The sequence below is a fragment of the Poecilia reticulata genome, chromosome 13 (genome assembly GCF_904066995.2).
Source record: "Poecilia reticulata chromosome 13, P_reticulata-male-v2, whole genome shotgun sequence".
Classification (NCBI taxonomy): domain Eukaryota; kingdom Metazoa; phylum Chordata; class Actinopteri; order Cyprinodontiformes; family Poeciliidae; genus Poecilia; species Poecilia reticulata.
The window spans coordinates 4,823,547-4,837,395 of NC_088842.1; the positions used below are offsets into that span (position 1 = coordinate 4,823,547).

The window sequence follows — 13,849 nt, forward strand, 5'->3', positions numbered from 1 at the left end:
GTCCTGATTCCAGAGGATAATTCAGTAAAACCCCCAACATAGCGGGAATTTAGAATAACCAAACACGGATGACGATGTAGGAAGAATAGTTCCTGTTCGAAAACCACCGTAATCAGTTCTGTTAAATCTAATCTTGGCAACTTTTTCTACCCTAATAAATGTGATATTCAATTGACCTGTTATGACTCAAATTTTGGGTGTCCGCCCCCCTCTGATGCTGCTGCATCGTTATGGGAAACCTGGAGCGGCAGAGATATTTTCAGCTTATGTGTGTATGTTTACTGGTTTAAAAAATAAACTTTGGGGTTGTGGCTTATAGTCCAGGGCAGCAGTTGGGAAAATACGGACTATAATCCTTCCTGGATTTTTTCTGTGACCCGGAGAGGGTTATTTGGTTATTTATTTCCTGACTTGTTCTGTGAAGAACCCAGAGAATGTTATTTGATTGTGCTTTCTGGAAAACAATAAATTTTTACATTTAGGCTCTCCTGCAATCGTCACACTTTTTCTGTTACAAACTGACTCCGGCCCCCGACCAGAAAAGGGAAAAGTTATGTGGCCCTCACAGGAAAAAGTTTGGGGACCGCTGGTCTAGGGCAACAGTTCTACTAATTGCACCATTTTCTTAATACTGTTCTGCCTAATCACAATCATTTCATGGTAGCTCTGGTTGCAACCACAGTTGACTGTTCACTATCATGCATCTAGCTCATCATTGTATAACTCTTTCTGTCTTTTCTTCTGCATTTTTCCTGCTGCTCTGTACCACCATACTAAAAGTTTGATGGTCTGGTGCATAAGCACAAGTGTGTCCACGCTTGATGGAAAGGAAACTCGTGGTGTTGAAGTCTTGTTTGCCTCTTAATGAAGACAAATCAATGCTATTAATTTACTGACAGGTACGCACATCCAGTCATCTACATTGTGCTATAGCATTTATGAAGAGTCTGGGAGATGAGTCCTCGGTATCTGGAGACGATGGTCTGTGAAGGAGGAGAAGACAAAAGAATGGAGGAAAAATCAGGGATGGAAAGAAACATAGTCGAAGAGAATGAGAAGCAGATCACAAATGGGAGGGAAAGGAGTGAAAAGGGCAAGACATTTGTCACCTGCTTCTACAGGACCATAGGAAAAAAAGAACAATACCATTAATCTCCTGACATTTCAATATTGTATTAACCTTTCTAGTGGAATTCTGTGGGCTCATTAGTCTTTTTGAAGTGGAAAGAAAAATAATAATCGATGGAACAAGCTCCGGACACTGTCTAGAAACGCATTGCTGTCAAATAACATACGGCGTGGAGCCACTCGCACAATGTCATCTGCCTCTCGCAATCATCAACATTATCTACTTTTAAATTACTTGGTTAAAATGCAGATGCGTCACATAGAAAAATGAATGGAGGTAAGAAAAGGGGTAAGCTCTGGAATAGGTCACAGTCAAGAGAAAAATGACCAGGCTGTGAAACAACAGCTTAAGATGGCAACAGGAGCACATCAGCTATTTCATGTGGAGAGGAAGGAGGGGGGGGGACTCCCAAGGCCACACAAAGCGTGATGAACCGATGTCTCAGCCTGTCAGCAGCAGAGAGAATGGAGTAGAAAGGAGTAAAAATGAAGGCTGAACCCAGAGGTGCCCCAACTCAAACGATGTCTTCCTCCCCTACCTGTTCCGCCCACGCAGCTCGCTCACCCGTGTCCTCACCTTCCATCTATCAATGCCTGAAGAACAGCCGTCATTCAAATCAGCAACATGCCCTCAAGTCATCTGACTGAAAAAACATTCCAATTTATTCCTATTATGCTTTCTCGCCAAAAATCAACCACCGCCACACCTTTTCTGTCATTTACATCGAAGTGCTATGATCAGTGGGGTTTTTTTGTTCAATGTAAAGATGACAATGTTGCTTTTGATTGCTTTGGTTGCCTGAGTTTTTGCAGCTACCTAGCTGAGTTTAAGCTGGCTTAAACTCAGAGACTCACAGAAGTATACTTCTGTGAGTCTCTTCAGAAATTGACACATTATTTTTTATTTTTGTATTTTTTTACAGTAGTAAAACTTGTGACGGAAACCTAAAAGTCTCCTAAAAGGAAATAAGCAAAACAAAAACCTTGAAAGAAAAAAATTTCTTGCACAAAAAGTTGAGGATTTATCTGGTGTCCCAAGGAGACATGGAGGAATATTTTTCTTTTGCATTGTATCGCAGAAGTATTGCATTCCCTTATATTACTTTTGCGCTCCTTCCCAACAACTCATGAGTTCATGTAGCATTAATATTCAAAAAGTCGGATATTGGGAAAAACGATTATACGTTTTTGGCCTGTCACCCACACAAAAAATGGCATTTAATATTCCTAAAAGGATTACTTATAAAAACTCAGACCATAGTGGAGATTTGACAAATTTGCCTTTGTGTGGGAAAACGAAGATTTGTGGTCCCGTAGAGCCTGCAATAAATAATCAGCAGTATCCACATACCGATTCCTGATCAATGTCATCTTGTGTTTATTTATTCAGATACTGGAGTCATGTTTAATTCCTAACAGGAAGTTGTGGTTGTTTTGAAGCAGTCTGATTAGCTGACATGGGTAAGCTAAAGCTTTGCGCTACAGTGCCCCCTATGGGTTTGGCATGTTTAAAGCAAACCTCAGGGATGGATTTTTGCGACTTCATGTGGATGAAAACTTTTCTGAAACTAATTCTGTATGTACGATGTTATGTGTCTTTCAACATTGTGATGGAAATGTTTGCATATACACTTACACGTGTGTACAAGGTTTTTTAATACAATATAAGATATTTGTGCACGTATGTTAATATCTCATTTATGAAATGTTAGCAGTTTTTGTATCTTTTTCTATAAGATACAAACGCACCACAAACAGGCCACATATATCTGAGAGGAGTCTCTTTAGAGAAGGTTTTGTAATGTTTCTTTCAACACTTTTTCTTTCAATAACGTTTTTCTTTCAAAAACTTTTGTAAAGTTTTAAACTTTAGAAAAGAAGCAAATAAATACTACTTGTGGTATTTTTTTTTTTTACAATTTTGACTTAAATTGCCACCTCACAGTTTAGGTTTTGTCTTTTCCGTGTTGCTAGTTTGAATTGTTGGTAAAGGTCAGTTTTCATGTAAAATCCCTTCTCCACACAAACACACAGTTGTTAGATCTTTTTTCAACCACTTCTGCACCAAAGAGTTGAGACTGTATAAAGGTGTATAGATGTACACCTTTATGCGGCCGTATTTCAGTTCTGTTTTTCACAGGATTTGGTTATTTAAAGAGTCGTTGTTTTTACAGAAATAGGGCTGTAGCTATTTGCCTACTGTTCATAGAAGTTTTATTGAAGTGTTTAAATTGATCAATTCTGCTGCTTATGTGACTAATCCAGCTGATCGTGAGGTTTACAACACCACACGATTATCAGAAGCACTCTGCAAGAAAGGCTGTGATTTATGGGCCTTAATAAACCTTCAATGTGATCATGTTACAGATGCAAAGCAGACATGACAGGTAAAAAAAAGAGGCTGAATTGGAGGGATGGAATGAGGAAACTGTACTCCGCTGGGTTAATTGTACAACCCCACAGGCTGGCTAAGAATGACTGGCTAAGTGACAAATGGATGTACAAATCATCCAAATTACTTCTTGGGTTAATAAAAAAAAATTGGCTGCCTTCCATGCGTCCTTATCAGGTTGCCCGATGCTTCTCCTTTTACATGAGCGCTACATTTTCACAAGGCGAAATGAGCTTAAAGCATTTGAAACTGATTAGAAACAACTTTTTTGCAACGACATGAAACCACGACAACGAGTAGTTGGCTGCTGATCCTGGGAGAGTTTTGACTGATTATCTGAAGAGGTGGCGTTTGACCTGCAGCTGTAGAGTAAATGGTGGTGGAGAGGTGCCGGTGTCTAAACACTGCGCACCTGCGAAGACGGCTTCCTTGCCACCGTTCCCGCAGAGGGTTGCAACACTAAGATGAGTTGTCAGACAGCGCACAGCTGTTCACTTAATTACCTCCGAGCATGGGAAGGAGGTTAATGAAGCAGTTTGGTGATCAGAAATGAGAGACAGCCTGAATGTGCACAAAAGAAATTAGTTTTCAGCTGCTGGGATCGAGTTGAAAGCAACAGTAGTTTCAATCATTGATAGGAAAGAGAGAAAAAGAAAGTGAAACACTGCAGGAATAAAGAGGGAGTAAGCTGAAAGAGGAGGAGAGGTTAATGTGGCTTACAAGTTAGTACGTGATTTGCATGTTGCTGTGCAGAGTAATCGCCGTCCTCAATTTGGGAAATTTGTAAATCTTTTGTTAGAGAATATATTATTCTTTGGTGGAAAATTTCACACGAGCAAAAACCATAGAATTGCTCTTAATGCTAAATGGCATTTGATGGTCACTGAACAATTTTATTATTTTTTACTTTTTCTATTCATTTCTATGAATAAGAACCAGAACCAAACAAGGAAAAGCAGCATTCAGTTTCTATGCACCACAAATTTGGAACAAACTTCCAGAAAACTGTAAAACAGCTGAAACACTGGTGCCTTTAAATCTCAACTTAAAACCCACCTGTTTAGAGTTGCTTATGGCTAAATTAGGGTTAGAAACCCTATCAAACCCGCAGGTTTTGATGTCTTCGATGTTTTTAATGTTTTTATCTTTACTTTTTATCCATTTATTAATTTCTTTTTATTCCTCTTTCTAACGATGTAAAAGTGGTGAATGACTGAGGGTCATTGCGCATACAGAAAAACCCTTTAAATTCTAGACTCTAACAGGTAAAAATAGTGCACAAAAATCTGTGTAGGACAGCGAAGTCCTAGCGCAAAAATTCGCGTGACAGGTGGACGGAGCCTGGTGCTGCAAGGTTGGAGACCTTGTTCTGTTAGGCGACGGGGCCTGGATAATACCCGTGTTAAACGGATGGCGGAGTCCGGCGACAACAGGCGCTTAAAATCCGTAACAAAAGTAAAAGTAAAACCCTGTAAATTCTGGACTCTAACAAGTTAAAAATAGTGCACAAAAATCCGTGTAGGACGGCGAAGTCCTAGCGCAAAAATTTGCGTGACAGCCTGGTGCTGCAAGGTTGGAGACCTTGTCCTGTTAGGCGACGGGGCCTGGATAATAACTGTGTTAAACAGTCGGCGGAGTCCTGCGACAACAGACGTTTAAATTCCGTGACAAAAGTATGGTTTTATCTTTTTTTAATCTTTTTTTTTTCAAAATCTCTTTCTCTTTCTTACTGTTTATTCAATGTCACATGCTGTTTTTATTTTTTCTTTAATCACCTTGCTGCTGAAATGTGCTATACAAATAACTTTTTATTGATTGATTGATTGATTGATTGAATAGTACTGTATTACTGTAACAGAATATCATCTCTGTTCTCAATACCAACAATAAACTGTCATTTTTGTTCTAAAGTGTGCTGTAAGTTCTGGCCTCTGTTCTGAGCTCTGTTGCAAAACGGGTGAGCCATTTTTGTAGTTTCATAGTGACGTTTCAGCTATGAGCAGAAATGTCACAGATTCAGATCATATGTTCCCCAAGACAAAAACGACTAAAAACAGCAGCAAACTGATCATGTAATAGCAGCTAGCAAAGAGTGCTAACATCAACAAGAGTTATGGTGCGATTTCCATCAAAACAACGGCGAGGACGATATGAACACATGATAAATTCTTGTCTATATATATATTTTTAAAAAAGTTTTTCTTTTTGGCGTTATTAGCTACAGACACATGGACACTGTCTGTCGTGTCCATAGGAAAGACAAACTGAGCATGAATTGTGTGGGTTAATACATCCACCAACTGAACATTCTGACTGGAGCTACACTTGTAGCTTCAGCATCCTTGATCTTGGACTACAAAATTGCAATGAATGATAAAACTGGTGAATTTGGGAAAAGGCTGTGGCATAATAGTTAGAAATAATAGAAAAGAGAAAACTGAACAGATTGGAAAAATATGAGTCGAACTGAATATAAAGATACTTTGTGAATATACCATTATACCATCTTTCTTACAGCAGCAAGAAAGATGCAAGAAAGCAAGAAAGATACCCAATGCTTTCTTGCTGCTGCGTAGATAGCTCTTAATACACAATTAAATGTATTTAAATGCTAAAAAAGAAGATTTTTGTAGTGTTTTTTAGCGTTTAAATACGCTAAAAAATATGCTGTTGTTGATGCTGTAAAACATTAGTATTTTTACTTAGTTATCATAAAAATCTTGTGCCAACCAGGGCACAAGATAACATGGGCAGGAGGTTGTTAATTTATTCTCTTTAAACTATTTTAATGGGAAGTTTATATTTGCATAGATATAAAAATGCAGTGTGTTTTGATACATAATCAAATGTAGTTGTAAAAGTAATTTTCTGCCAAATGTTTTTTTTTTGTGAAAGATATCCCCTTTTTCATGTTCTAACTCTCAAAAAAACATCACAATATTGCATATTAGTCAATATTAAACAGCTTTACTTTTAAACAGCTTTACTTTTAAAAGATTACGACTATTAAACAACTCTGTGATTGTTTTCATACTGTAGTTGGCTACAGCATGAAAACAAAAATGGGTTCATTGTAGCTTTACTCAGACAGCCCCTGCACTCAAACACAGGCTGCATCCGCAGGCATTGTTCTTGAACTCACAGGTAGAGTAACTGTGACGACCAGGACAGACAGTCTGGCCTCATTGTGAATATACCATTATGCAGCCGGGCTGACTGTGTATCCGCTTAATATCTTTAATCAGCTGCATCTCATTGAGAACCCAGGACACACCTCCACTCATTAAAATGATGGATTGAGGCATAAGGGAACGATTCCCTGTTCCAAATTTGTTCCTGGTTGGAAAGGTGCTTATTAGAGACGACCTGAGGGAACGAAGGCAGGGGGAGGGATGTCTGAGAGCTGCTCAGATAGGAATATGTCTGAGATAGGAAGAGCTGGCTGCATTTGGAGTAATCAGTAAATATTAAGGGTTCCCTGAATTTGAGATGCTACTGTCCACCTAAAGTTGGAGTTATCATATTTTTAAATCTTTATGGTTTTCACCAGATTTGATTTATTCTGATGTGACGTTTTTAAGAACTGACACATGTAATGGTTCCATTTATTTACACAACCACCATCTCTTTAGATAAAAAGACATCTTAACATTGTTTTTTTTTCATGTCTATAGATAGACCAGATTTGAAAAATGCTCAATAAAAGTTGAGAGGTGGATCAATAGTCTTGGCTGCTTCTCTGGTTAATAGTTTATGGGAGGTCATGTCTTGTTAGATTCACAGGTTTGTAGATGTTTGAAGCTTGGTGCATTGGTTTATAATGAGAAGTGGAAGAAACCACAAGCTACATTTAGCTGCCTGTAATATTCCCAACAGTCGACTTGCACTGTTCCTATTTACATTTTACCTAGTTTAAATATTGATTTATTTATGAGGGAGAAATTTGGATTTTGTGTCCTAATTTTTGTCAATTTATTTGGTCTTACATTTTATTTTTAATTTCAAATGGGAATATGAGAATTTTTAAAATTACAATTTTTTTAAAATTTAGTCTGAAAAAACATTAGCCTTTTCATCAAATATTTTACTTTGGAGTATTTTTAAGTATAAGCCTGGCTCTGCTTATAATCCCAATTTAACTTAACATAGCTGCTGTGTTCTTTGGTCTTTATGATACCGTTTGGTCATTAATGTTCTCTAGGAAACCACCAAGGCACAGCTATGAGATGACATCATAGACAGCTGGACTCAATTCAGTAATGAGGCAACTTTGAAGTCCCCTAAATATTGTATCAGATTAAAGGAGTTGAATGCATTTGGCACATTTTAGATTTTTCCTTCATAAACGTTAATAATTTCTCTCTACCTTGTGGTGTTTAGTCACTTGAAACACAATAAAAGACACTATCGTTTGTGGTTTTAATGTCCCAAAATGTGAAGCATTTCAGAAAATATTGCATCTCCTCCTCCGAAAATCGTCATAACAACCCCTGCACAGTTAGACGGTGAATCCCATAGCTTTTTATGAACATCTCCTGACACCACAGATCGCTGAAGGGGGTTAGCAATATTCATTAGCTTGTAAAAACAGGCCTTCCTCTCCAATTCTGAGACTCAGTAGGGAGAGGGAGAGGTTCTTTTTCATCACTGATGTTTGAATAAGTCAGATAGTGCTCTATCTTAAAGGCTCCCATAAGCCAGTTCATTACCTCTGAGAGAACAAGCAGTATGCAAGTTACATGTAATAAACTAAAACATGTATTTTAGCAACCAATCAGGCGACAGTGACATCCTCTGAATTTTGTGGGTATTTTTTGTCAAATCGACAAATGCAACTATTTCTGCATTGGCTTGCTTATGTAACCATTGGAGCCTCCTCCTCCAATGGCAGCAAACTAGACCTGTCAAATTACACATAATCCCTTTTACTGTTGGTTTTAGTCTGCCTCTTGTTCTCCAAATGCCTTTACAAAGTGGCATGGCATGCTGACATTGTGAGTAATGGGGAGCACTAATGGAACTGGCATTAGGTGATGCATTTGAATAGCTACAATGAGAAAAATAAATGGCTGTTTAGCCAGTGTGGCAGGGATGGTTGTCACCTTGACAATGTTCCTGAAGTACATTGTGTTCATTTTGTGGTGGCCAGTGTGTATCCTTCATAAGTTTATCTTATGAAGGATTAAAGGAGTTGAATGCATTTGGCACATTTTAGATTTTTCTAAGCCTTGTTGAATTGTTAGAGCATCACAAACAGAACCTTTATGTTTGGAAAGTCTGTATTGTCAAAGCTAGTTACTCCTCAATATCTGAACAAAAAGATGGTAATGGTGCATTCACACCGGACCCGTTTAGTCTGCTTTAACTGTTCGTTTGCTAGAAAGTCTGGTTCATTTGACGAGGTGTGAATGCAACTGGAAGAGCAGATGAGAAACTGCATACAAAACAACGAATTAGAAAAGAAGCTTTTTCTGTAAAAGTAATGAACGAATGACAAATATTTTAGTTTGAAGTTTTTATTCAGTTTTTTGTTTTTTACTTTACGAAACAAATGTTTGCAGATGTCCTATGAATAAACAGCACCCCATCTTCTGGAAACAGGGTTCAAATTGGCCCCTTCGTATGAAGAAAAGACTCTTTTTGCCCAATCAAAACCTCTCCAGGTTCCCAAAGTGACATGTTTTCCTGTATTTGACATTCATTTAAGTGCATTTGTAGGCAACAAAACCGTTTTTTGATTCATGTGCAATAGCTGAACGTATGGTCATTGTGAAAAGAGAATATTTACATTGCAGCTATGACTCACATTAACTGTCTATCACTTGAGCTAGCATCAGAACTGGAGAGGGAGACAATCGTAGCGTGGGGAAGGGGGTGGAGTCTTGTTTCAAGCACAGCCTTCGTAAACAGCAAACTTTACCAACATCATCATCATCATCATCATCATCATCATCATCGTCATCATCAGGATTAACTAGACTCTTTCTGTCTCACTTCTTTTCCTCCAAGTAAGACGAAAAAGGTTAATAGATAGAATGGTTTAAAATAAAGTTTAGTGATTGTGCTTTTAAAACCAAAGTCAAACAAACAAAAAACATCGATGAGAACACAGAACATAACAGTGCATTACAAAAAGACGAACAAACATAATCCCAAAGTGGCACTTTTTTTATGGGGGGCGGGAGAGGCAGGTAAACAATATAGCAATTTACAAACATGGATGGAAATTATAAAATAATTTTATTTACCGACATAATGAAATTAGATCTTCTAAACAAAACGAGGAAGACTATATTGAGGTACCACAATGGGCAAAACAAGACATTACACACACGTATATTTACAGACAGTTTACCCCCCCTTCCTGTTTGCGGCCGCTTTTCTTCCAGTAACATCTCATTGGATAGGCGCTCTCAAGCTCTTGTCAAGGCAGGTTGAGTCTGAAGCAGAATTTCACTGCATATTGCATTGGAATTCGACATAAATATACCGTTGTTTTGTTACTTTGTTGTTTTTTTATTTTTATGAATTAACCTTCACACCTTCCTATTAAAAAAAAAAAAGCGGGCAAAGAAATGATAAGTTAGAGGGGGAAAAAAAGCATTGGTCTGTTTTTCCAGATGTAAAGAAACACATTTGATGTTACACAGTATAATGGCAGCCAACATGATGGTAAAATACTGAGATATTTAAAATTGTAAGAGAAAAAAATGGTGCTCCACTCCTCTGGGAAAAATCTGAACAGTTCCTCCTTTTTCATCTCGACGTCTTCAGCTTTCTAGCATCTGGGAGAGAAGAAACGATACGGGTCAGTTTTCTAGAGCATACATAAACACGGGCAGCCAGTGCTGCTATAGAAAAGATAAGTCAACTTCTTCTGATATGTGCCAGCATGTAACTAGCTGATTGTGTAATATTTGTGTGTTCACAAACACACAAATATTTGTATGGTTCATGAAAAACGTCGCGTATAGACAAAAAATAAATAAATCAAATTTGAGCTGCCTTTCCCTGCAGTGTGAGCGTAGGGAACAGATGAGCAAAAACCAATAACATACCCTGGAGGAAGTGGGATTTTTTTTTCCTTTACCAAACTACTGGGTTGACATTTCTGGCAAACACTCCTACTCTAATACCTGGCTCTGTATGTCAACACTGTCACATTTGTGGTCTTGTGATGAAGCAGACATCTCCAACACATGAGTACCAAATGGGCCAAGTCAGCAGTGATGACTTGGCCCATTTGCAATGGTATAATGCAATGGTTCACTAAAGTTGAAACTAAAGTCAAGCTGTTGAAACTGATTTTTATGTTCTGGTTTATCAGCTTTGAGCCTAAAGCAATACCATTTGTCACATAAGTATGACTGGAGTCCAGTTAGATTTGACGACTGTCGTTAGCTTGTACCTCTAGCTCCTCCTCTGCTTGGTGATAGGCTACAGAATTGTTGATGACCAGGTCTCCAGGGTTTCTGCGTGCTCCTTCCCCTCTCCGCCGGCCCCCCGAACCCCGGGAGGACATGGAGCTGGAGGAGCTTGGGTCTCTGGGGCTGTTGACTGTTGGGAACTGTGGTCGGCTGTATGGCAGAACATCCTCTTTAGAGAGAGAGAGCAGTTGTGTGACTTTCCATTTGGAACAGAAATTTAACCGACAGCAGTGTAAGTGTGGCAGTACCTGTGTTCTGCCGCGCCTTGTTGGCAGTGCTGCTCTCGGGTTTGTTCCCCTTCCCTCCGTGAGCAGTCTTCTGTCTGTCCTGAGCGTCTTTCCGTTCAGATGAGCTGGTTCTGGGGTCCGAGCCCTCCTGAGGCCGGTAACCCCCTCCCCGCTTGTCCCGGCCCTCGCCCGCTTTAGGGGAAATCACTCCCCGGCCCTCCAGAGCCACCTTAGAGGGATGTGTGGGAGACTTGAGCACCGCTGGAGGAGGAATGGGTGGAGGAGGGAGATCTGGTGGATAAACACAGGAAGTGATCAACCGCACAATAAAAAACCCAGTTTTTGTTTAGTTTTTTCTAACTGTGCACCCTTGAAAGTATTTACCCATCACTAACACCTGCGGGGTGATGCGTAAACACAGCTGCGGCGTGTGTACACATGCTGACCGAAAAGTCTTCAGAGCGGACGATAAACACACCAGATGACATTCGAGGTGCAGAGTTATGAGATTTGAGCGAGAGGCAGGAGAGGAGGTTTGAGGGGGGGTGATGGTCAGTGGCTTGCTCAACTTCCCGTGTCAATGAATCAATGCTAGCTGTCCTTGAGCCATTATTCATACAAGAGCTGCTGGGCGGGTGAGCCTGGCCTCTCACACATCACAAGGCCATCTGAGAAACACGGCAGAGAAAAGCCTCACCAGCCTTAAATCAATGGCATTTAATCTTATCACCATTACACAGGAATAATGTGTTAATAAGCATTTCTCTTTCTCCCTCAGGTTGTGGAAACGACTTTATGCCCCAAAAGAAAAAAAACCCATTTGATCCCATGTGTCAGATCTGTAACTTCAGTAGAAAACCTTACATTTTCCTAACAATTAGCAACGTTGCCAAAGTGATAGTCATACAAGACAATGTCATACAATAACATATTTGAGTCATCAGTAACATATTTGAGTATTCCCTGGGATTAATGCTTGCGTTTTTTTTCTTTGTAACTTCAACCAGGTGACTACTGCTAACTTTCCGGAGCTACCACCTGTGCAGTGTTTGAAGCCATAACCCAAACAGCAGTAGGAGGGAGTCTAACGTGGGAAATAATATCACATCATGATAGAAAGCACATATCTGAAACGTTTTGACATACAAGTGTTGGGCAGGTCTCTTCTTGGCCTACAAGACCACAAATGTCATGTTATTGGATTTTATCAACCAGGTGAGCAGGAGGAGGAAGTCTTTACAGAGAATGGCAGCTGTAAAGATAGAAGCTGAAACAGTAGTCATCAAAGCAAAGTTCTGGGATTGTAAAGTCGGAAAATAAATTTTATTTAAACTGTTATGAGTAGAACTACCATAACACAATTTAGCATGCTACTTTATGTCTGGCAGAGATGTGTCCTACTAAAAAGGTAAGACCCTTTTTAGTAGGACATCATCTTTCTGATGACTGAATGTCATGCTAATGTTTTTTTTTGAGTGCATTATTGGGGACATCAATAGAAAATATAAGTACCACTAACTGTTCTCTCAAAAAGGGGCCAGTTGATGATTTTTTTCTTTTATCTCATTTGCAGACACTGACGGTTTCAGTAGACTTTTGCAGTTATTGTGTGCTCCAACATACTGCCTCTGAATACAAACAGGTGAGCAGGAGGAGGAAATGTATATCATAAAGCAGAGAGGAATCTGCAGTTATTTTTTTATATCCACCATGCCTCCAGAATTCGGCCTCAGAGTCCGATCAATGCCTCTGTTCGTGAGCTATAGCTCACTACCAGGGTGGAGCCACCTGCCTGGTAGATTTATGATTGGGGAGGACAGTGCTCAGGTCTAAGAAGTGTCTCTGTGAGCTCGCCATGGAGGATGAATCTATGAGACTGCTGGTTAATTAAGCAGGCGAGGCTGAGAAGGATCAGAAAAGACAGGAGAGTGGGCCAGAGAAAAGCACTGGAGTCAAACACACAATGAATCTTGGAGGGAAGAGGGTATTTGTGGGTATTTTTATCTACTGTGCAAACATGAGGGAAGTGACCGGGTCTGAGACGTAGAGAAGGGCAAAGATTTGTCTTCCTTCTCCAAATTCATTGGCATTCCTTTAAAAAATCCCAATATATATGTTTAGAATATATCATATTTTTACAAGTGTGTGTGACTTTCGTTTCATCATATAGAACAGGTTAGAAATTAATTTTTTCTTTTTTTCTTTTTACCAAGCCGGAACCTTTGTATTCAGGTGTTGCTGGTACGCCCGTAAATCTAACGTACAAGCGATGGACAACAAAGCCTGGCCCACTGGGAGTTCATTTTTGCTTCATAAAATGATCCGATGGAACGCTGGAAAAGACTATGTGTTCAATTTCAATTGATTCATTGATAGGAAGCTAGCTAAAACGGAGTTAGCCTATCAGTGAGCTATTCACATCTAAGCTACTCATGTAGCAGAAGCAGGCTAACGTCAGCATCCACAGTCCACATTTCTAAAGAAAGGCTGAACGGGTAGAGCAGCACTTTGGACCAATCTGATTTAGTGACCTAAAACAATAAACCTAGAATAAACATAAAAACAATAAAAAGCTCTGTTGTTTGAGTACATATGTCTATTTATTCATTAATTTACCACCAAAGGGTTTCTGAATTGAAAATGTTGCTTAATTTGTATGCTTTTCGATTAAAATG

At 39.3% G+C, this 13,849-nt stretch overlaps 1 protein-coding gene across 8 annotated transcripts in view; it reads right to left on the minus strand.

The window, feature by feature from the left end:
* Positions 1 to 9,020: 9,020 nt before the first annotated feature.
* robo1 (roundabout, axon guidance receptor, homolog 1 (Drosophila)) overlaps positions 9,021 to 13,849 on the minus strand; it is a 367,726-nt gene continuing 362,897 nt past the window's right edge. For all 8 annotated transcript variants that reach the window (XM_081615063.1, XM_081615061.1, XM_081615060.1 and 5 more), the window contains 3 exons: positions 11,196 to 11,465; positions 10,929 to 11,116; positions 9,021 to 10,305 (listed from right to left, as the gene is read on the minus strand). In XM_081615063.1, coding sequence (XP_081471189.1) covers positions 10,291 to 10,305; positions 10,929 to 11,116; positions 11,196 to 11,465 — 473 coding nt within the window. In that variant the 3' untranslated portion in view covers positions 9,021 to 10,290. The remainder of the gene's footprint in view (positions 10,306 to 10,928; positions 11,117 to 11,195; positions 11,466 to 13,849) is intronic.